The 24,400-nt window shown below is 39.9% G+C and overlaps 1 protein-coding gene across 4 annotated transcripts in view; it reads left to right on the forward strand.

Annotated features, from left to right (window-relative positions):
• Positions 1–24,400, forward strand: part of cdkal1 (CDK5 regulatory subunit associated protein 1-like 1) — a 280,572-nt gene that overhangs the window by 97,950 nt on the left and 158,222 nt on the right. For all 4 annotated transcript variants that reach the window (XM_028580855.1, XM_028580856.1, XM_028580858.1 and 1 more), the window contains exon 8: positions 18,368–18,471. In XM_028580855.1, the coding sequence (XP_028436656.1) occupies positions 18,368–18,471 (104 nt within the window). The remainder of the gene's footprint in view (positions 1–18,367; positions 18,472–24,400) is intronic.

A 24,400-nucleotide genomic window follows, 5' to 3' on the forward strand; every position in this document is an offset into this window, starting at 1 on the left:
TGTATACCTGCCGGTTCGACCATTTATATGCGTGTGTGCTTTTGTGTGCAGTTTTTATTTGTGTGCAGATGTCAGTCCCCTGCCAGCCAGCCTCCAGCAGGGGGTCTGTATCTGATCCAAATGAACTCGCTGTTGTTTTGCAAAAGGGTCAGGCTGGCTACAAATAAATCCCTTTGTTTTTATTCTTTTAACTGGAACTGTTTTTGGAGGCCCGGGGATTATACGAATATGTTGACTGGGTAAATCGGTAAATAACACTGGTGTTACTGAAAATCCAAGCTTAATGTGTGCTTTTGTATGAGATGGTCAGTCATTGGTGTCAATAATTTCGACATGTTTATCTCAATGTGTTTACGTGTGTGTGTGTGTGTGCACGCGTGCGTGTGTGTCTGTGTGTGTGTATTAAGGAAAATGTGAGAGAATGTGCTCTTTATGTGTTCTGTTTTTAGATAATCTGTTTTAAATATTCCTCTGAGGTAGTAGTAACATCATTGGTGACATTTGTCATCTGGAGAAACAGAGGGATCTTTGTCTGACACACAGACACACATGCACAACATCAGTTGAAGTTGTTCTCCAAGCTGCCTCTGCGTCAGAAGAGAACATTTTAAGCTTTTGATTTGGAGTGTGTGGCCTTTAATGTCTCCAGTTTGTTGCCAGTTTGTCTTTGTGTGTGAACATGTGGGATGCATCCCTTTTGTTTCCTAACCAAATATCAAGTTGATGTCATGCTGCAGGAGTGTTTTCACAGGTCATCTGCAGGTCCTTGAAAAGTAAAGGCTTGAATCTTAAATTCTCATAAATATTAACATATCTTAAATGCAGTTAATAGACCATCATCTCACACTTGTGTGTTTTTTGTAATATATAATGAGACATGGCAAACAGTATACAGCATTATCATTGTAAGCATGTTAGCATGCTGATGTGAGAATTTAGCTCAAGTGCAACCATACAGATGGCTGTATACTCTTTCTCTTGTTTTGAGTATTACTAATGCTCTTTCAAATTGAGTATAATGTCACCAAGCATGCTGAATGATTTCAGTGATATTCAGTCCAATTGATCCACACTAAAAAGCAGAAAAGGATTAAAATTATATATATATATATATATATATATATATATATATATATATATATATATATATATATATATATATATTATTTTTTTGTTTTTGTTTATTTGGCTCTTTGAAACCTTCAGATACCCCTGCCAATAAGCTCAGCAACCACTAGCACATATAGGATGGTGGGATCTTGGGATACAGGGCCAAACAGTTGCTCCCTCTTATGAAAATTATCTGTAGAAATGTTGTAGGTATCTACCAGATACCCCAAAGTACCTTTTTTATACAGAACACGAAACAAAAACCTTCACCCAATTTGACTTTTTGTCTATGAACAGTGATCATCCCAACATTCATACAACACATTCAATTCATACAATTCATTCAACATTTTATTTTGGCCATTTACTCATTTCAAATGACTGCAAAGAGTCGTTTTAGTCTGTGTCTGACACATGAACCTATTGTACCATCCCCTTCACCTGGGACTACCGCTGAAAATTTAATTTCACATTCAAATTGATTCACAATATTAGTTTCATTAGTTGAATATTAATTTCATTTGGACCTATTAAATCCAAATTAGATTGGTTTTTTTCCCCCCTCTCCCAGTTAATTTGTATCCCCTTCAGAAAATAAATTCAACATAGTCCAGCTGGTCCTCAAATGCCCTGTGGCTTTGTATTAAAGGACCATTTTCAGGTTTCTCCTGGGCCCTTAGCACGCCTATTTTGAGTCATCTTTACTTGACACATTAATGAGCAAAACCCCTCGTTATTTCTTTGAAGGTTCAGTCCAAAAGCAGCATGTTACACCAATCTTATTGCTGATATCAACTGTCAACAACAATTCAGTTTCAATATACAAATATTTGTTTTCCTTTTAGAGTTTCCGTTTAATTAATGCAGAGTATTACAGAAATATTATGGACGCGAAGGACACATTGAATGATGTTTTATTGCATATGTATAAAACATTTAATTTTAAAGTGCACTCTGAATGTACTAATGAGATTTAGCAGCAGATGTGTGCTGCCTTCCATGCAGTTGTTTATTAAACGTCAGAATTTGAATCCTATTCAATGAAATGTAATCAATTTAAACATAATTGGTTTCAGTATCATTTTTGTAATAATTGTAATTGAACAAATTGTGATTGAACAAAATACATTATAGTTAAATGAATCCGATCTCAAACATAATTTAAATTTCACCAGTATAATAACTCTATCCTCCCAGGGACCTTGATTATTATCAAAGTGAACAGGCTTCTGAAGATGAAATGACACAAAAGGTGCTAAACATTTTTTTAACCGGTTTTGACAAAGGGAAAACCTAAACCTCCATAGTTTTTAATTTGAAACAACACAACATACATCTTTCCCACAGGTGGTGTATGTGCATATTGAATGGTTGGTGTGAGCGGTGAAGCAGTGGAGGGAATAGTAGTTGATTAATGAGAAAAATAAAAGAGAGGAATACTAGAGATGCACGATATATTGGCAGTCACATTGGTCGGCTGATGTTAGTTATTTGTTTATACATCGGCATTGTTAAGCAAACCAATTTCAATAACCAGTGATTATTTCTGTCTGGTAGCTGTTGTGTGTGTCAGGGTGGCGCTGGTGTGTGTGTTTGTTTGTTTTTTGGCCACATCAGCAAATCAGGATTTACATGCTGAAGTGAAGACTAAGCAGTGTGTGTAGGGTTTTTCACAGTGAAAAAAAAAGACGTGAGTGTAGAATGCAATACTTGCTAGGTCAAAGTAATGCGAGAAGGCTGTGTCAAATCCTTTAACACCGCCAATTTAATCACTCATATGAAGAACCGCCATCCAGAAGTTCACAAACAATATCAGGAGCAAGCTACTAGCAAGCAGCCTAAACGCAAACAGTGGCAGCTGAAGCCCGCACGGTAGAGAGTGTGCGGTGGAGAGACAGAGGTGTGTGTGTGTTGGTGAGTATGAAGCTAGCCTATAGCTGTGAACGTAGCAGCGCAGTCTGTGTACAGTTTATCGGTCGTTGAATAAATGCTACACCTCCTCAGAAGCCAAGTCAAGTTCTCGTGTCTTACTTGCTACCTGCTGGTTAAAGGAGTGTAGAGTTTAGGTTTAGTCACAGAGCTAGTGGCAACCTAAGCACAGGCTCACCAACTTGAGGTGGGTTGACTTTAAGGTGGACCAGCTATTCTCATGTTATTGACAAGCTCATAAAACCTAAACAGGACATTCATGATCCATTTTCACAGATGTGAGTTGGACTTTCATTATACACTTACAAGTTATAAATGTAACCAAAACTAACACTGTTACTTACTTGTGATTTTCATGGTGGCCCTGTAACTTATTGAGAGGAAACAATTAGGGCTGCACGATTAATCTAATCGCAATTGCATTGTGTGATTACATTGCAATTCACTGCAGTCTAGCCAGCCGTCGATCAGATGCCATTTGAATCCATTTACCATAAGTATTAGTATACGCAGTGTTGTGCCTGAACGCGTTCATTGAACGATAGTTCATGAACTCGTTCATATTTTGGGTGAACGTAAACTGAACGTACTGTATTTCTGCCTGATGAACATTACTGTGAACTCGTTCATTCTGGTGTCTGTGAACGGCCCGCTCTCTCAGTTTAACTTTGTTCGATAGGATGCCAGATTTCTATAGAGCCTTCCAGGCTAAACCCAGCTAAAACACACCGTAAACACAGGCTGTGGCAATCATTTTGAAAAATAATAGCTCACGGCAACATATGGAATAAAAAGAACTATGAACTAGTTTATTTTTGGAACTGTGAACTTTGTTCAAAATTTTGAACTATGAACTGAACTAGTTCATTTGAAAATTTGTGAACTCAACTTTGGACTAGTTCATGTAGAAAGTGAACTTACCCAACACGGAGTTTACGAGTGTACTATAATTTTCACGTCGGCTGATTTGAACACAATACTCCAAGCGACGGCTGCCTTGACCACGGACTCGCAGACCGTTGTCGGGAAGCACAGGGGCAACATGGCATCATGACTTTGCGTAAATATACACGCCACTTTCATAAAGCAAAATGGCGTGTTATTGTACGCATTTTCAGCTATCCACGTGTATGCCTACGCTGTATACGGCTGATGTAAACATACCCACCACGTGGCCTCGCCACGTTGTGTGTTATCGCGAGAACGCGACGTACTATCGCGAGAACGTCACACGCCTGTTAAAAAATAAAAAATAAAAAAAAATAAAAACAAAAACACGGAAAATAACGACAAAAACACGCTTAGGAACACAATAAATGGTTGGGTTTAGGAAAGAAACATTGGGTAAGGCTTATTAAAACAAAAAATTTAAAAACTGCTGAAACGGCTTAAAAATAACCGCACGCAGGACGTGAACCCGGCACTCTTGGGTGAAAGTCCTGTGTTTTAACTGTCCGCCACCCCAACGTACCTCATCACTCAATACCCCGTTCCTTTATACTACTCGCTACGGCGGAAATTGACTCGCAATGTAGGTCAATGGCGGCTGATTTGCGTTGATATACACGCAAAAATGCGATTATGCGTCTTGATAACACGCAAAAACGGAATACAAATTGGCGTGACATACCTACGCCAATTCATGAGATCAGTCTGACAGGGGAGACATCCCCTCCAGGGCCGATGCTCTTTCGGTGAAGACACCCTTCATTTTACCAGCAGTATTAACAACGGAGGAAGCCACGGTGTCTTGAGAAGCTTGTTGTTTTATTCCGACACCTCTCACCTGCCATTCTTGCTCTCACTTACGCTATCCTCGTAGCAACGTACACAAAAGATATGACCGATCAGTCTGTCTAGGCAGTGGCGCATGTGTCGTGTATGGTCATGTGTGTATCAAAAGTTTATAGGGTTTCAGAGCATGCAGACTTTAAGAGGAGGTTGTACAAAGTATATTTAACCCTAACCCTAAGATAATCACTACATATTATATTACACCCATGTTAAGTTTATAAGGGCATACAAAATGTATTACTTAAAATAATCATTTGTTTGCTTGAACAAAGCAAAAATGTCTATTTTGAAATGATACATTTTTTGTTACTTAATTTTGTAGTATTGCACATTTTTTGTTTATGTATTTCTTCTTATGCTTGTTCAACTTTGTATGTTCAATTTGAGAAACAGAAACTTGTTTTATACAGATCATATCGACATCGGTAGATATCGGTTGTTGGCCGTAACGGCAAATGGTAATCTCGGTTATTGGTACCAGCCAAAGTTTTCATATGGGTGCATCCCTAGGGAATACACACACTGTTGGTGTTTTTAAACATGGTTCCTTTGCACTCCACCCTATTTGTGCTCCTTGCGTTGACTCCTGTCCTGGTGTAGCTGATTTGTATTATACCTTGTCCTATACCTTTTAGTCGCCAGTATTTAGTTTTGCATTGTTTCTTATGTGGTTTATTTCATAGCTTCTTTATACCAACAGATAAGCCTGAGGACAGTGTTCATTTTCCATACAGCCTCAGACTGGAAAAGACTTGACTGTCTAATGCTCTGTTTTGTGTCCCAGTTTTAGCCCGCTCGGTTCTATTAGGGAAACTGTTGCGTGTATGTGTGTGTGTTTTGCCCTAGGCTACACTAACAGTCCCTTCTTGCTCTTTGTATATCTTTGTGTGTGTGTGTGTGTGTTTGTGTTGTCAGCGAACAGTAAAAGCCCCTTTGTGAACAAGTTGAATTGCAATGCTTCAGCGTCATAAACAAGGAATTTACAGCCACTCAGTCAGAATGGTTCATTAAACTTCTGTGTGTGTGTGTGTGTGTGTGTATGCATGTATTCGTTGCTGTGTCTGTTTGTGTGAACCGCTGCCATTAGACTTCAGGCATTAAATAAAGCCCTTTGTTCCACAGTTACAGCTCATTTCATTTCATTATCTGTCTCTTCCTCTTCCCTGTTCTCTCTTTAGTCACATTTTTGGCAGTTATAATCTCTGTTATTACAATGTGCTAAAAGTCAGGTGTTAATGACCCTCTGCTCTAAACACAAACCAGCAACCAACTTCATAATTCGTATCTTCCAGGCTGGCAGGTAGACAGACATGATGACATAGACGGAATAGGCAGTGGAAGTAGGCTTCTTATGGTTTGAGAGCTGCTTGGCTGTCAGGCTTACTGCTGCCTTGATTTTTGATAGCTGCGCTGGCAGCTCATACTTCCCAATAAATAGGTAGAAGTTGAATTGATGAAATAGAGGCCTGTGCTGCTGTTAAAAACCTGTGTAAATATTACACCATAATGAAAGTTGTTGATGTTTAGCATCTGTGGTCATGCTTAATGTAAATATTAACGTAAACTTTTTCCTATACCATTAAAATACATGTTTTCTTCTTAGCTATTTGATGATAGTGTGACAATATTTTGCTTCTTTTGGGTTGATGTTTTCCTTAGCCACCTTCTGCACATCATTGTCCTTCAAATGTTTTTAGGGTTAAACTTAGGGCAGGTCAACAAATGGAGATGCTGCCAAGGATTTAATACAAATTATATGTCAACATTCCTGGTTTTTGTTACAGGCAAGTGGACATTTTTTACTCTTTGAGTTACTGGCTTCACCTATCCAGGGAGTAAAAAAGATAACCTTGAAGCCCATACAGTACTGTATTTCATCCTCTTTCCTTTGTTCAGCTCCTTCTATTGAATTCCCTGTTTTCCCTTTTTTTCACCTTCTGACACTAATAGTAACATATTTATTTGCTTAAGGGAAAGCTAATTTAATCTGGCCATTAAGCCATGTTGAATATTGCACAATGCCATTGTTCTGGTTTTTGAAAAGATATTTAATACCTTTTTAGACATGAATGCTTTGGATGCTTTAGTCAAGCTACATAGTTATAATCTCTAATAATTTTTTTTCTGCGTTGTTGTCTATTTTATTCATTTCTGTGGCTGGTTCAAATCCTAAAGGATTTGAACAGGCTAGTGGCTCATTTCTCGCAGACCTTTATCCTTGCCAAATCCTTGATTTCTATAATCACTAATAATCACCGTAGCAAAATCCACACACACACACACACACACACACACACACACACACACACACACACACACAATGTAAACAAAGCTGATGTGTGATTGTGTGGTTTGGTGCATTAAGAATGTGTTTGTTTTAGCTGATAGGCCCCCAGTGTTTTAGCTGCTTGTTTCCTGTGATTCCTGTGTTCTGGCTGCCACAACTTCTCCATCCATTCTCCACGCCGACACAGTGGAATAATATGTCTTATCAACCTCGCTGCTGACCTTTACATCTGTGTGTTAACCTCCGTGACCAAAGTGTAATGTTCAGGGCAGAGAGAGAGGTAAATTTGAGGTAACAGACGTCTAGGCGGAGAGGAAAAACAATACGCGTTGGAACAGGCTGGGCCAAAATTAGGACTTGCCGGTGTGAAGCCAAAAACACAGCAGCAACATCCTGCATGTCAGAGCTAGACTTACTAGTTGTTCCTGACCTGATGTGTCTCTAAGTAACATGACAGGGCCAGAATTAATAATATGATTCTTGAGTGTGGCAGCAGGTTCAGAGTGACAACACAGCACATTTCCTGTTTGTGGCTATGGTTGATCAAATGTGTTGCTGTTGAATCATTTAACTTTCAAATGTGTAACAAAAACAATTCCAGTTAACTTGGTGTTTTCCTTTATTTGTGTGTGTGTGTGTGTGTGTGTGTGTGTGTGTGTGTGTGTGATATAGCCTAATGCAAAATGTTATTTTTCTTTTTTCCCAGCCCAAATATATTTTAACACAAGTCTAATGTTACTATATACTTCCATGCAACACACATGACTAAAAAAAACTTAGGCTCATAAAGCTAGAGCTCATCGTAATCACATCAACGTGTGGGAGTTGTACAGCCTCCGCTTAGGTGCTGTTAATTTAACAAAGCTGGAAGAAAATCATAACCGCAAGGACGTACACTGCACTGGTCTGCCTATTTATCTGTATCTTTCTGATTTAACTCACTACAGAAAAATCTAATCTCTTGTAATATGTGTCGTAAACATCAGCTCCTCTTGAACGGACATCAGAAATCTCTTCACATTGTCGCATCCAGTTAATGTCCCAGTTTATAAAAATTGTTCTATACTCATCTTTCTTACGTTGACTATTATCATACCAGCACTCTATCATGCTTTTCAGCACACACGACAGTCTTCAGCACCTGATAGTCGCGCTCCACTTTCCCAGTCCCAATCAGTACGCCTCAGAGCTTCCTCCGCTGCTGCATTCTTTTCTTAGCCCTCTTTGCAACTATTTCTGTTTGGAAATCAGTCGAACTCAGCACATTGTGTTTTTGATGCCAGAGGCCTTGACGGGGTGGGGTAAAAAAAAGACACGGCACAGCTTATTGGTGACACGCTTTATAATAAAGACTATCACTAAAGAATAGCAGAGTCACTAAAATACTAGAGGAGGAATTTTGCAGATAAAGTCTTTGCTTGAAAGAGAAAGGGAAGCGTGATACAGAGAGACACAGGGAGAAACGGGTGGAGATGTGAAGTCATTAGCCGAGTTAAAAGCAAATTGAATCAGGCCTATGCGCTCTTTTGTAATTTAAATTTCTCTGGCAATTACAGTGTGGAAGTGAATAAGGCCTATGAGAATGAGGAGCTAGTTTTTGCTTGAGAGACAAACGAGGAGTCTCTCTTTTTTTGCCTTTCTCCTTATACACACACTTTATCTTACAATCGAAGCAGGTATAGTCTGCTCCAGCTCGAGAATCCCTTTCAGACTGTAATATCACCACCACTGGGGTTCATGCGATAGTCACTGCATACAATTTGTCCATATCCCTACCTCATCTTAAAAAGCAAATACACAAGCCACGTTACACTGCTCTACTACACTGCTCTACTTGACTGCGTTTTCATTTTGTTGATCAACGGTCAATGATCTCATCTTTTCTTTTCTGTGTTGTTTTTCTCCCCGAGGAGCAGAAGTGAAAATGCATCATGTGAAGCAGCAACAAAAAAATGTGCCGATGTGGGTTAGAAAAGTAGAGCTACAGAGGAGTGAAGGGTGTTTACACAAGGGTTTCTGATCACCAACATATGTGTGTAGGATTGTGGGAATGCATGGATATACAATATACACACAATCCCTTTTTGATTTAGCACACATACAAATACACACCCCTCCACAAAGGAATGTTTCTTTTTCTATTTCGTTTCCGACACACACATGATCATATGCAGACACGCTCATACTCACTTACACACACCAACACACATGCCCACACCTCTTCAAGCTATGTACCGAGCTGGCCTATCCTGCTGTTTATCAAACCAATGTATGGGTAGTTTTCAGCTCCACTGGTCTGAACATTTTATTCCATTTCCCTCTTCCCCACTGCTTAACACACAAATACATGCCTGAGACACACACACACACACACACACACACACACACACACACACACACACACACACACACTGCTTTCCATCCACTGTTGTTCCTACTCACTCACCAGGAGAGACTTTGCTCCCCACAGTAAATCCAAAAGATTGATGTGTCTCCTTGGACAAAATGAGATTGTGTGTCATTACAAAGCATTATACTACAGAACCCCTGAGTAACTGAATTTGCCCCAGTGTGTCACAAGCAAACACTGTTCACACACACACACACACACACACACACACACACACACACACACACACACACACACACACACACACACACACACACAGATCGTCTTACAGACTATTTGCACAAACCAGTTTCCTTGCAAGAGGTAGTCGACAACACAGAAACATCAACCCAGAAACGAGGCTTTCTTTCAGTGACTCTTGTCTATAGGGGTGTGTGTTCATAGTCAGATTATTTGGACAATGAAACATTTTGTGTTGTGTTGCCACCAGTGCATTGGATTTTAGCAGGAAATGCTGGCACTTGGGTCAGACACTCTTGACTTTAAAGCTAGGATGTTTACCTCTACAATAACTCAAAAGTGTGTAGTGACTAACTATTTTTATAAATACTCCCCAAGTTTTAGGTGGTAAAGTAACTGTTAACATAAACTTGAAAAAAGTCATATTTAATGACCCACGAATATTAGTGAACATTTGGTATGTTCTGTGGTGATGCTCTGCAAGGCCCGTATTGAAGCCATCTTCACTTTGATTGTTTCTCAATCTCAAGAATTCCGAGAACGGACTTGTGTTCTCGGGGAGAACGTTCTTGCTGGTTGTTCTTGGAAGAATGAACTCGCAAGTTCCCAAGCACAGAAAACGCTGTTAACAGTTTGAGAGGATGCGTTCTTCCTGTTATTGTGCACCACCCCCAGCACAGAGGCTACCTACAGTGCTCCAAAATAACAGCTAGAAATAAAAACCACAACAATATAACCACTTTACATTTAACCCTTGTGTTGACTTTGGGTCAAATTGACCCGTTTTCAGTTTTTGTTTTATATCAGAAAATATGGGATGTAGAAATAAGCAGTGAAAATGTGTAGAAGAAAAATTTAACAATTTAAAATGTTGGAAAAAGCAAAAACAAACTGTGAAAAAAAGGCTTCAAAAACATCGAAAAAACCTTTTTCAAGGTTGACGGGAATCAATAATATTGAAAAATAAAACTTATTAAGCTTTAATGTTTTTGTTTATGGTTTAGCTCAAACACCCCTTACTTATTCAATAGTGGAATGCGATCCCTACTATCATTAGTGTATTACTTTTAGTCAGTTTAAATTCAATATAAAAAAATTAAGCATGCCTTTTGAATGGGTAGGCCTATGCACTGGCGTGTCCTAGGTGTCCCTATTAGTGTTATGTGGAATTAACATTTCTATATTATTGTAGTGCACTGTATATGCCCAGGGACAACAGATCGAAATTAGCAATATGAATTATAAAACGTTGGTGTCTCCCCTTTAGTCTACATAACATGCCATAGCATGTTACCACTTTATGTACAACTGTGAATGTATCATACAGACTGAAACTCAACTTCTAATAAAAAAAATTCAGAAAACAAATACACCAAAAAAGTATGAACTAAATACTAAATCTAATGTATATTCTCGGTCTCCCGAAGAGTTACCATCCAATGCATCCTCGGTAAAATGGGCGTGTCGAGAACATTTCTGGGATTTTTAACTGTTCTTGGCAAAATGCAAACTTGTGTATTGGGACAGTACTTTGGCCACAGACGATTATGGGACAAAAGAAAAACAGAGATTGAGAAACGCCCTATGTCTCTCTCAGTCTATCAGTCAGTAAGGCTACATCATCTTTGTGAGCCATTCATTACCTGTGCCAAGAAAAAAAACACAGTCCTCTGTCGCAGTGCTACCTTGGGTGGGACTGCTGCTCAACTTTCATCCCTTGCCAAAGTGCTCCAAGTTTTTGAGTTTGAGCCTGCTGCTGGCTTTGCAGTGCGCAACCCATGAGATGACTGTGACGTTCCTAGCGCTCTAAAACACCACTGTAAAAGCCTACCAGAATCTTGACAGTGGCACTTTCCTGCTCTCTGACGCATGTGAAACCTGCGCAACGCCTTGCAACTGGGCTGATCATGTGTAGAGGCATGTGTTCGCTCAACCCTGTGAATTAGGTACTTAGTCATGGATACAACAACCAGGCAGTGAGTTGGATCGCAGAGGTTTTACAGGGGCCCGTTTCAGGAAGGAGGTTTAACAAACTGTGTGTCTAACCCTGAACTCTGAGTTGATTTACCCTGAGATGGAATCAAAGTTTTTGATTCCAGAACAGCTGATTTGAGTTGGTTCAATCAACTCAGAGTAGCTTCACTCAGAGTTAAGCGTGTGCACCACCACTATAAAAAGGCAACATGAATGGAGCACTGATACTACAATTCACCATGGCAACAACCACAAACATCTGGTCGATGGAAATACTCATGCGCACATACAGCTAGTTTGAACATATATTTTGTTAAAAAAGCAACACAGCGGCTGCTGTAACAGAGAGAGAATTTTGATTTAGAAGATTTCTGCTAGAGTAAATGCGTAAATTCCAATATAGTGTATTCATTTCATATTTAATCATAAGTATAATATTACTGGTGAAATGGTATTGAACCTATAATCTATTTCATTTAATTGTTTTCTAACTGCTCTTTCATGTTTTATGTAAAGCACTTTGAATTGCCCTGTTGCTGAAATGTGCTATATAAATAAAGCTGCCTTGCCTTGCCTTGCTAGCATCTGGAAATGAAAATGCATCTATAGTCGGGGCCTCAATATCATCTCCCGACGTATGTTTAACTCCCTGTGAAGTAATACAGCTTCTTCATCAACGGGATCGTCGACAAAAGGAAATGCCATGTTTTGAGGGGAAAAAAAAACTTTTATAGTCTGCCTAACAGTTAATAAACCAACCCTGTTTTATTATTCATGCCGATAACAAACTGCTAAAATGTGCCTGATACAGACCGAATGAATGAATGAGGAAATGTGTCAGAGGGAGGAGACTGAGAGAAGCTCGAGGTTAATTGAAGAAAACCTGCTCCCGACCAGGTTAGGTTCACAGGCTCAGTTACCATAGTAACTGACTCTGAGGTTAAGTTACCTCTCTTTCTGAAACGGGCTGGAGTTACCCCTCTCTCTCAGGTTTGATTAACCTCCCTTTCTGAAACAGAAAACCCAGAGTTTCCCTCATCTCAGGGTTAACAGACTCAGAGTTTTCACTAAACCTGCTTTCTGAAACGGACCCCTGATCTGTGAAACACCAATAGTACATCACTAAGTAAATTGTAGAAGGCCAATGAACTTCTCTGATACCTGCAGATATCCTTGTCTAGTTAGTCCCTTACCCACTTGGCCAGGAACTTAGTTTTTCACTAGTCAAACTAGTGAGTTATTCAGTCGCTTGTTAAGTCACTGTGAGACAGGTTGCCTGCCAGCAAATTAGTAATCTATGAGGCCACCAGTACGGTCAGTTTGTCAGTCGGACAGGTTGACGACCAGAACAAGTGATTTCATCAGTCAGTCAGACAGTAAAGTGGTCAGTAAGGCAGGCAGCAGGTGAGAAAATTAACTGGTGAATCAGCCAGTCTGCAAGTCTAACTTTCAGTTTAGCTCTTGTACCACTTGACTTTATCAGTATGTCTAGAGGTTCATAATAAACAAACATCATACCATTCTTGTCCAGTAACAATGGGCTGACTGATCCTAGTACAAACACTGCCTTGAGGTCCGTCCATAGACAAAACAAGGAGCTGGGAAAACACTCACAGTTCCTATGTAGACAACGGCATTCATGCACATGCTCTCACAAACATAGTGTACACGTGCTGTCTCTCTCCAGTCAAAACAACAACCGAGGCTGCTGTAGTAGTTACTGAAACCTAAGGTCACCATGTGACACATTTTTCTAAAACACACACACACACACACACACACACACACACACACACACACACACACACACACACACACACACACACAGAGAGAGCTGTTTCAGTGTGCAGCACTGGGAACACGAGACTAAATAACAGAATTCAAAAGGGTCAGACACACAGGCTGGATTGAACACTGAGAGGAACGGGCCCCAGCTGCATTAGGACACACACTCATGCACACACTGGTCTATTCACAGATGAAAAGACACACACACACACACACACACACAATATTTGAGATAATGGTAACTTTGTGTTTGTTTTGGCAGGATGGAAAACAAGTTCATGGCAGACTCGCCGTTTAGCAACTTAAACTCTAGACTGTAAAAAGCTTTACACTCAATTAAACTCTTTCTTTTGAAGTCTGAATAAACTTCTCACCAGTCACTGAAAATTGTTCACAAATAAATAAATAGAAAATGTAGCATAATTTTAAATTGTCATTTGGTTTATCTTCAGTGTTATGCAGTCATGCCATTCTAATCATTGTGTTGTTGTTATGTGTACTACTGTAAAACACAACGTGTGGGTTTTACTTGGGATGATAAGTCATCCCAGTTAACACACTCATACTTGCATAGATTTCTGTACCTGGTGATGTCCCATATCCCCACCATTCATCTTCTCATTTAATTACATCAACAAAAGGCAGACATATTGAAAGTCTTTGTTAGACAGTATCCATATCATTTTTTGTGAAATTCCTCACAAGGTTGAATTTCTTTTTTAATGTTGAAGCATTGTCTTTACTTAAAAAACACATTTCTTTGCTTAAAAGGTGAAGGCTAAGCTCCTCAACTAGCTATAAACAATATCATTTCTGTTTTATCCTGATCATGGTTTAAAAAGATAAGGTATAAGGAATGTTGTGTTTGTAAGAGTCAGCGTCATTGGTGTGCATGCAAAGTTCCTATGCAGCTTGAATGCAAGCTATCTCTTACTGTGTATCAAGGGTAAATATGGTTTAGCTGCCAACCATTCTCTGAATAACTAATCATCCTCTTTTCATTGCTCCTAATACTGTAGGTCTTTACTCCATTGTGTCAGCATTCTTTGTTCCTTGACTCCACATTATTTTGCAACCTCCACTTCGACTTTGAGATGACAACAACCGTAAACTTACAGGCTTGAGGCTTTGTTCAGTCATATAATAGCAGTTATAAGATGCTGTTTGCTTATACCCACTCCACCCCTTTCCCAGTCCCAACTATAACTGCGATAAATAATCTTACTTAAAATTTGCAAAGTACTCAGACTTCCCCTCACAGTTTAAGCTTTGTTTTCGTAATTACATATTTAGGCCCGCACAATACGAACACACAAACACACACACACACACACACACACACACACACACACACACACACACACACACACACACACACACACGGCCCAATTTGTCTATGCATAGAGCAGTTTTCTAATTAACGTGTAGAGCCTAAATGCTTATCATTGAGAAAACATTTTACTGTCTCTCCTGTTCTGTGTCAATCAGATGCTGCACAAGGGAGCCTCTCTAAAGGGAACTATACTGTATTTGTGTGTGTGTGCCAAGGGAGGTTTACAAATGTATAGAGGAACCTCAGGGCTTTCCTTTCTTTCTTACCTTTTCAAGGCTGCAACCACACAATAGTCTCTCTCTATCTCTTATACACACATGCGTGAAAAGACACACCACACACACACACACACACACACACACACACACACACACACACACACACACACACACACGTGAGGTAGGCTCTCTCATTGTAACACATTGATAAACTACACTGTTGTCAGGTGCAACTGCTACCTCCGTGGTTTAATTAACTGGGACAAAACAGAAGGCGGAGAGGACAGAAACAAAGGAGGGAAAGGATGGAGGCTTGATAAAGAACAAAATATTTTGTTTTAATTCTAAAAGTACTGTATTTCCTATTAATGCCACTAGTATGTTGATGTTGCTGTTTTTATTATAAACTACATAATTTTCATTGACAGTAATGTCATTTCAGCTTTACAATTTCTCCTTATCTAAGAATCTCTGTTCTTTATCTTCTCTTTAGGAAGACAGAAAATGAAGCCCAGGGCAACTTGAATACATAGCAAGGAGTGTGTGTGTGTGTCAGAGAGAGGGACGCTGCTTTTCTCATTCAGTCACTTTCAGTCATAGGGTGCTGACTACTTGTCGCAGTCTGTTTAGGTTGATGGTGAGGTTGAAACTGCTAATGCGTTGTTGTGATACAGGACAAATGTTCAGCAGCAGCACACTCACACAAGCACTTGGACACACACATAATTGAGACACACACACACACACACACACACACACACACACACACACACACACATACAGACAGGCCACTGACTGTCTCTTGAAATTAATGTTGGTGTGATCCACTCAGCTGGGCCTGATCACATTAAGATGGATGGACCCCCTGGGTGTGTGTGTGTGTGTGTGTGTGTGTGTGTGTGTGTGTGTGTGTGTGTGTGTGTGTGTGTGCGCGCACGCATGTAGGGCCCCATCTGTCTGTGTTTTCCCCACAGCTAGGTCCTGTGACCTAGCTGCCATCTTTAGTGCCCTCAACTCCGATAAGCAATACCCTGAGAGGGAGAGATGGATGGATAGATAGCTATAGTCTCTTTTGTTTTTCAGTTTTTTTTCCATGGTGACATTAAAGGATGCTTTTGACATTTTGGTTGTTTTTCAAAAATGATTATAAAGATACTGTAGCTGTTTCAGTGGGCACTTACAGTATAGAGGTCTTTCACAGTCCAAGAAATGTGGTAAAAAGGAGTGTTCAAAAACCTATACAGTAGGTTCCTTAGATTTCTTGCATTGCTGCTTTGTCAGGTTTGCGGTAATTGATCTGCTTAGTAAGTAACAGTAGTAGTAGGACTGTGGGTTGAGATAGCCTTGGTGTGAATGTGAACCCATAGTAGAAGAGTAGTCTCAAGTGTACTCAAGTAACCTTGCCTTTCCTCAGAGAAATACATTTGAAAACAAAACTTTAATGCTGAATTTTGTATGTGGACTTCAGAACGTTGTATGTGAACAATAAAGCCTTTGCACATTCTGAGAAGTTATTTTCTTTGATATGCCTTTCTCAACTCCATCTGTAGTGTCCCACCCTGTTTTTCCTAGAGCGGCTTCAAGTCTTCATTCAGTGGGTAACAGAAACTGTGTGGATAAACGGATCGTCTCTCTACTACTTTATTACCATAGCACCGAGTTCTGTGTTTTTTGTTTCAAGCTTCTGGGGAATCCCTGTTATTTCTCCACGAGTCTGTCACGGACAGATACAGGGTTTATGCTTGTTATCTACATTAGTCTGATTTCATATTCTCATACTTGCTGCCCTACATCAGAGAATGTTATGGTTACTAATCATTAGAAGGGCATTTTTGTAGTTGCACTGGAGGGGATAAATCCCACAGCAAACAAATTTAAACATGGTAACACTTTTTTTCTGTATCAAAAGCTTGCATTAGTGGTGCTGTGTTAAAAGATGGTCACGTTGTTTCCTTTATGAGTAGCTGGACTGTGGTCCAATATTAGTCACAGTTTGGTCAGTGTGGGGCTTTTAGTAAAAACATCACTTGACATGCTGTATTTTACTTAAGGATATTGTTAGTGATTTACATTAATGTTGGTATACACTTGGCAAGTGTGGTTTCAACCTCAACTGAGTTATACAGAAGAAAAGAAACAATCTGGCAAGCTCATTTTTTGCACCATAAATTAATAGCAAAAGGTGAAAAATATTTTCTATTTACATTTTCATTTCAGTATTTTGACCCACACAATGCACACATTTAGTAGTTTACACTGTTTAACACGTGTTCACCCAACAGCATGTTCCTACAACAAACTAGAGCTGTTGGCAGAAAGTTAAGCCAACAGTAAGCGAAAAAAAACAACTACTATGGTAACAACAGTGTGTATTTTTAACCCAGTATGACAAATTGGAGGTCAGAAATGAAACCCTAAGGAAGTGAATACAAAAAGAACTTTTAACAGTGGCCCTCCTTCTTCTCTTCAGTAGTGATTTGCAGGCAACTCTTGAAGAAAAGCCCTCTTCATCCTGAACAAAGACTCCCCAAGAGTTTAAACCATGCCATGCTTCTGGATCTGGTGTAAGCCAGTATTTCTCCTTTTGTCTTTATAATTTGTTTTATTTTATTTTTTACTCCCTCCCTTTCACAGTCAATTTGAATTAAGCTTCTCTACGTTTTGTAAAACAAAACAATGTATTGAGTTTAATCTTTTCACTGCTTCCCTCGGTCGGAAAGACAGCTGTCCACGGCTATTTTGGTGCTAGCTGGGGTCATTATAAACAGTTAGGAAAAAGGACAGTTTTGACTCCCTGCTTTCTTCTCCTGCATCTGCTCTATTGGGAAAGTGTGCATGAATAGATTACATTAAAAAGTATCTCCTATCTATCTGTGCACTCACCGTGTTCTCCTCAATCCCTCCCATCTCCACAGTGTTAAGTTAATTCAAGTGAAAACGTTAATCACCGGATTGGTCAATTCTGAGAAGCTATATTGGAAATGATTTACAATGTATAAATTATTCATCAAAAGCAAATACATAATTGTGTTTTTCAGTAAAATATGTAGTATAAGAAGCAAACATGAATTATGAATAAAAAAAAAGTTAAATCAGCTTTCCAACTCATAGTTATTGCACAGATGTTTAGATTTGTGTGAAATATTAGCTTGTTTGAATGCCTTAGTGTGCAACTTATAATACAATGCAAGTTTCCATATTTCTGTGCTGAATGTAATACTGTATATTATCTGTGGCATCTCATATCTCAAGCAATGAATGATGTTTGAAGAGTACTGCTCTCTGCAGCTATCCCTGTATCCTTGTCTCACCATCTCTCTGTTTGTCTGTTTCTGTCTGTCTAGGTGTCTGAATGCATGTACCTACTGTAAAACTAAGCATGCCAGAGGAGACCTGGCCAGCTATTCCATCGAGGAGCTTGTTGAGAGAGCCAGGCAATCGTTCCAGGGTGAGTACTTTATCTCTTTCACACATGCACAGACACACAAACAATCACAACATGAGACAAAAGAGGTACTTAAATCTCAATGAGAGTCATTGAATGTCCGACAAATATACTGATTTATATACTTGATTAATTTGCTGTGGAACGGGGTGTGCTGCTTTTGGACGATTACAGGCACTGATATAGGATTGCTTGGGTCTTGATGTCAGATGAACAGCTGTTGTGCCCTGGCATCTGTTCCTTAAGAGTAGACTCCCAGAATCCCTAATCGCACAGCAGGCCATGCCTCTGTTAGAGCCCCAGGCGGGTCAATCAAGGTCAAGTCTACACATTGATAGCACAAATCTGACTTCCTGAGCATTTACGTACTATATACAGTATATTATCCATCAATGACTGTTTTTATTGGTATAGTCTGTTGATTTATTTTAACTAATTTGTCTGGTGTTGAACCTAAAATCGGTTTACTATAACTGAATAGGCTTAGACTGAAACAATACATAAATAAGAGTATTGAATAGAATTCATTACCCAAGTACTTTACCGCATGCCAAGGTCAATTATCTCCTCCTATTAACATTTGATTGCTCATGCACATAACTTAAATGTAGTTCAACCTAAAAATGTGACCATGGACATTTTTAGAAGAGCTGTGTTTTAAATCTTGTTCAAATCTACAGCTTGTTTATTCAGTGTCAGTATACAAAGAAAGACCTTATCCCTGAGAGCTGCCAGACATGTACTTTAGAGACCTCCCACTTATAAAAACAAATGAGTCAGCTGATGAACAGCATTATTTTAATGGCTGATGCTACAGTAGCAAGTAGCCTGTTTTTAAGGTTTGATTTTCTGAACTCTTAAAGGCAATGCTTTGAGCAACGGGCTCTCAGGATTCAGTTGTCCAGAAATTCATGCTGACAAACTCTTAAAAACATTATAAAGTGGCGATTTGTATGACTCATGCCGGTCATGCGACCTATGAGGTTTCATATTACCGGTCAAGTGGGAAAAGTTCCGGTCAAATATTTTCCTGAAATGCAGGCTACTTGCTAGAGGCCAAAGGAATTAAATCACATTGTGCCGATCTGAATTAAAATATGCCTATTTTTTCCATTTGCTAGGCAGAGGAAATAAAACAATACAAAGCGAGTCAAGGCGACTTTGCGTTGCTGTTGTTATTGTCTGTCTGAATACAGACTGAGTTTATATCTGGGTAATGAAAAACATGAACATACCCTTGACAAGGACATGGCTTTCTAAATCCTATCCAGAACTCTTTAAAACAGCTGCATCCATGTCACTGCAGTGCCCGGGGTGGTCAGTCAAGGGCAAACTCACCAAACTCACCAGCTGCTTGAACCTTGGTGTGTGTGTGTGTGTGTGTGTGTGTGTGTGTGTGTGTGTGTGTGTGTGTGTGTGTGTGTGTGTGTTAGATGTGGGTGACAGTGCAGGATGAAGATACACCTTCCCTTTTCACTTGTTTGAGAAGTTGCGTGGCATACTGGTATGTTTGGGAAGACTGTGTTGTTTCACAGTACTTGTTTTACTCTCCTGTAATGTAAACATTTGGGTGATGTCTTTATTTATATATATATATATATATATATATATATATATAAAGTCACAAATAATCATTGTTGTAAAATTTGGTTACAGCCACCACGGCAACCCTATACGGTATTCATTAAATGAATGAATGACTAAATTAATCGATTAAACCCTGGTTACAAAAACAAACATTCTTCTTCAACAATTTGTATGTTCATTCAAACTTATAATAAACTTGACATTGGTTAACTGTAGTTATATAACACAAAGCAGGAACTTCAGTTTGGAGATCAGATATAAAGGGTGTGCGCGTGCGTGTGTGCGTAATCCGTTAAAATGCAGGAAACACGAGTGTCAGAGACAGTTGGTTGTTTTCAAAACAGAGGAAGCTGCAGGTTACAGCCTGTCATGATTTAAAGCTTTAGTGTGTAACTAAACTTGATATTATTGAACGTCCGTTACATTCAAGCCATTGCCAAATGAGTTGCTTCAAAACTAATTAAGACAATCACCTCCACACAACTCTCTCTGTATTTCTCAGTATGGCTATGTTCAGAAGATTGTGGCCGCCGGTGACTTTCTCACGCGGAAGCTCGAGTGAAGATTATTACCTTTTCTGAAGAGTCCATGTTTTTTTCAATCCTCCGTGTCCTCCTTGGCTACAAGAAACTGCGTGGAGGGGGCATGCACGATCACGTAAGGCTTGCATCATGTGGACGCTCCGACAGTGTTGTTGTCATTACTTAGAATTCCTCATGGGGACGACAGAAACTACGCACTATGGTGGTGGGGCTGCTGGGCTGGTAAAGCTCTGGAACCCATAGAAGACAGCTGTGTAGGAGGTGTGGTGAGGAGCATGGAGGAGGAAAAGCGAAGAGTACGGGTAGGGGTCTAGTTGTGGAGGAGGTCAGAGAGGTAAGAAGGTGCCATGTTGTGGAGGGCTTTGGAAGAGAGGAGGAGAATCTTGTAGTCAGTGCGGTGTTTGATAGGGAGTTGTTGAAGGACAGGGGTGATGTGTGCGATGGATGGGGTTCTGGTGATGATCCGGGCAGCTCCGTTCTGAAGCAGTTGAAGTTTATGGAGGAGTAGGAGACCAGAGAGGAGAGAGTTGCAGTAATCTAAAACGGGAGGTGACAAGGGCATTAACAAGAACAGTGTTTCCTTTAGGATTTTTTTTTTAGCAGTGGGGGCAGGTACGAACCCCCTTTCCTCATGAAACGGAACTGACATTTCGCTGCAACACAAACTAATATATTTATTCACCTCTATTCACACACAATGAGGCATATTTCAGTTGTGATTGAACGGGATTTTTTGAGTTACTATATAGGCCAACTTTGATCTTGACATATACGTTGAGCATTCTGTAGCAAATAACAATAAACCCACTATTAACTACATTATCTTAATGCAGTGTAACTACTTCAGCATGTAAATAATACACCTAAAATACAAACGTGAGCAAGAGCATTGAGCAATCGCTATTATATCGAATCAACAGCCACGTGCAATTTAGCTAGCAGGTGAAGAACACAAACAATGAAAATCATCAGCTGACAATGAACTGACAACCTAAGTTATACGACTTACAGTTCTCAAGGACGTACACGCACGATCCCAACTGGCTTATCATCCGGACAGCGTCTGGTGTGAAGCGCGTGTCCGCGCTATTCTCCGACATGCACTCTAACAGTGCAGATCTATTTCTGATACCGTGGGGGGCCGCCACGGTCAAATCAACATAGAGGAAACACTGAAGAATGGCGGTGCTGTTCAGTGTGAGAGAAGGACGGAGACGGTTGATATTGCTTATGTGGAAATAGGCAGACCGATTAATATTATTGATGTGAGATTCGAATAATAGTACTGTCAAGGAAGACACCCAGACTCTTAACATGGGGGGAGGGGGAAACTAAGGAGTTGTCAACTATAAGTGAGAAGTTGTTGCATTTTGCCAGAGTGAACTTGGTGCCAGCGAGGAGAAATTCAGTTTGATTGCAGTAAAGTTCAAGGACATTTTGAGTGAACCAGGATTTGATTTCTAGGAGGCAGTCGCAGTCAGAGGGGGAAAATGGTGGGAGGGCGGTGTTGGGCTTGGTCGACAGATACGTAGAGCTGAGTGTCATCTGCGTAGCAATAAAAAATACCACATTTTCTGTAGATGTGACCGAGTGGAAGGACATAGATGAGGGACAATAGACACCTAGAACCGAACATTAGGCAACACAAGTCATAACTGGGGAAAGCTGTGATTTGAAGTGGTTGAGTTGGACAAACTGGTAGCAGTCGGAGAGATATGATTTGAACCAGGTAAGTGAAGTGCCAGTGAAACCAATAGACACTAATTTGTCAAGGAGGATGGGATGAGAAATGGTATCAAATGCTGCACTGAGGTGCAGGAGGATGAGTAAAGATAAGAGTCCAGGGTCTGCCGCCATCAACAGATCATTTGTGATTTTGTAGAAAAAAGGTAGATTAGAAATTGTTCTAAAATTATTTAGGTTGTTGGGGTCTACACTTGAATGATTTGCAGACTATAAGGCGGAGACAGAGATGGATAATGAGAGAGGGAAGCTATGAGGTTTAACTATCTACCCACTGTCCTTAATGATGGATACAATCAAAATCATTAAGTTATTAAACCTTTTCAATATTTTGTACTTTTTGTACTGGTCAGTTTTAGCCCCTCCTGACATGTACAGAACTCTTTTACATGCTTATTTTCTTGTTGTACCCTCTTTGTAACTCTACCATCTCACATAAACAAAAACACACACACACTCTTAGTGCCCAATGGAAACACAGTAAGACACTAACACAGTTGGCCAACCTAGTTCACTGATTCTTGTTGACCATGTTGTTATAGCTTCTCGCAGACATACACACTCACTGGCGAGTGTGATAAGCAGGTTTTGTCTCAGGAATAATTGGAAGTCCACACCCTTTGGCCATCTAATGTATTTTTTGTCTGTCACATATAATACATTTCTCTTTTGGTGAACAAACAGAATCATCTACTACATTTATGAACTAAAGGCACATTGTTTACTCCATCAAATATTTTTGTTAGGTGTGGAATTACATTATGGCACTGCAGCAATGCCCCTTTTTCTCTCTTGCTCTCACTCTATTAGCCACCTTTTTACTTATCTCAAACAAATTGAGCCTCACAAATAGGCCATGCAATTCGATTTGCTATTTAATGTCTTTTGAATAAAAAAAGGCTGCAAGTATGAATGCTAATTTTGATTGGCCAGTCAGCCAGCGTTGTGGGTATTTGATTGGTTTATCTCAGGGAACTTTGAAAGGATTTATTGGATTTATTCAAATGCGATTTGAGGTAAATAGCTCTCTTTCCATCTGGAAAAAAGAGAGAGTAAGTGAGTGCACAGCTTTCAAAATAATCTGAATTATTCAAATGTATGATTTTTAACATCAGAGAGGTTTGTTAATGTATGCAGGTAATGGAGGCTGAGGATGTCATAGGAAATGACAAGGTTGTGGGTGTGTGTGTGAGTATATGGGTGGGGAGTGTAGGGGTTCATATGCATAGTTTTGTGCATGTCAGAGTCATGCTGGGAAAGTGTGTGTGATTAAGTGTGGGTTGGTCTGTGTGTTTGCACAGAAGTGTGTATCTTTAGGTGTGTGTGTGAAACAGCCAGAAGTAAAGAAATGTTTTACCATATTCCTCTGGGTGGGCAGATCATCATCTCCATTTGGTGAATACAGGAGATAGTTAAACGATCTCCATCCACCAGCAGTCTGCCAACAAACTAATGATTGTTCTCCTCCTTGTCGTTTTTCTCTAGTCCTCTAAACTTAAACATCTGTCTTCATACTTTTTCCTTACCCTTCCTTTCATCTCTCACTTCTTTCTGTTGCTCTTCTGTCTCTCTCTTATGGCCCTTGTCAGTCCTCACTCCATTTCTGTTCCCCTCTGTCTTCCTTTCTTGGGTCTGTCCCATTCTTTGAGATCAACAGTAGTGGTAGTATTTTTTTGTGCTATAATATGGCAATCTATCTATAAAACCTAAAAATTGCAGTATTGGGTACGGTTATCCCCAAATTATACTCAATACTTTTAAGGGTAGAGACCGAATTACATCAGTACTACCCAGTACCAATTCATGTTAAATCAATCGGTGCCATATGTCGGTGAGCGTAAGCACGAGCGGCTCTGTCCTCTCCTCGGCTCGTTTGACAGAGAGCGTGGCTGCAGTGGTGACAGAGCGAGACTGCGTGGCCTCTGCAGCTTGTTAAGTCACAGTGAGTCAGGTCAGTGCTGATAAGTGGTTGCAAGTGTGGTCGCACTTTTCAAAACTCCACGCAGACAACGTTCGCGGCAAAATAATATAATGGTGAGCTGAAAGTGGTCGCAGTCCAA

Source organism: Perca flavescens, chromosome 6 (assembly GCF_004354835.1).
Source record: "Perca flavescens isolate YP-PL-M2 chromosome 6, PFLA_1.0, whole genome shotgun sequence".
NCBI classification, from domain to species: domain Eukaryota; kingdom Metazoa; phylum Chordata; class Actinopteri; order Perciformes; family Percidae; genus Perca; species Perca flavescens.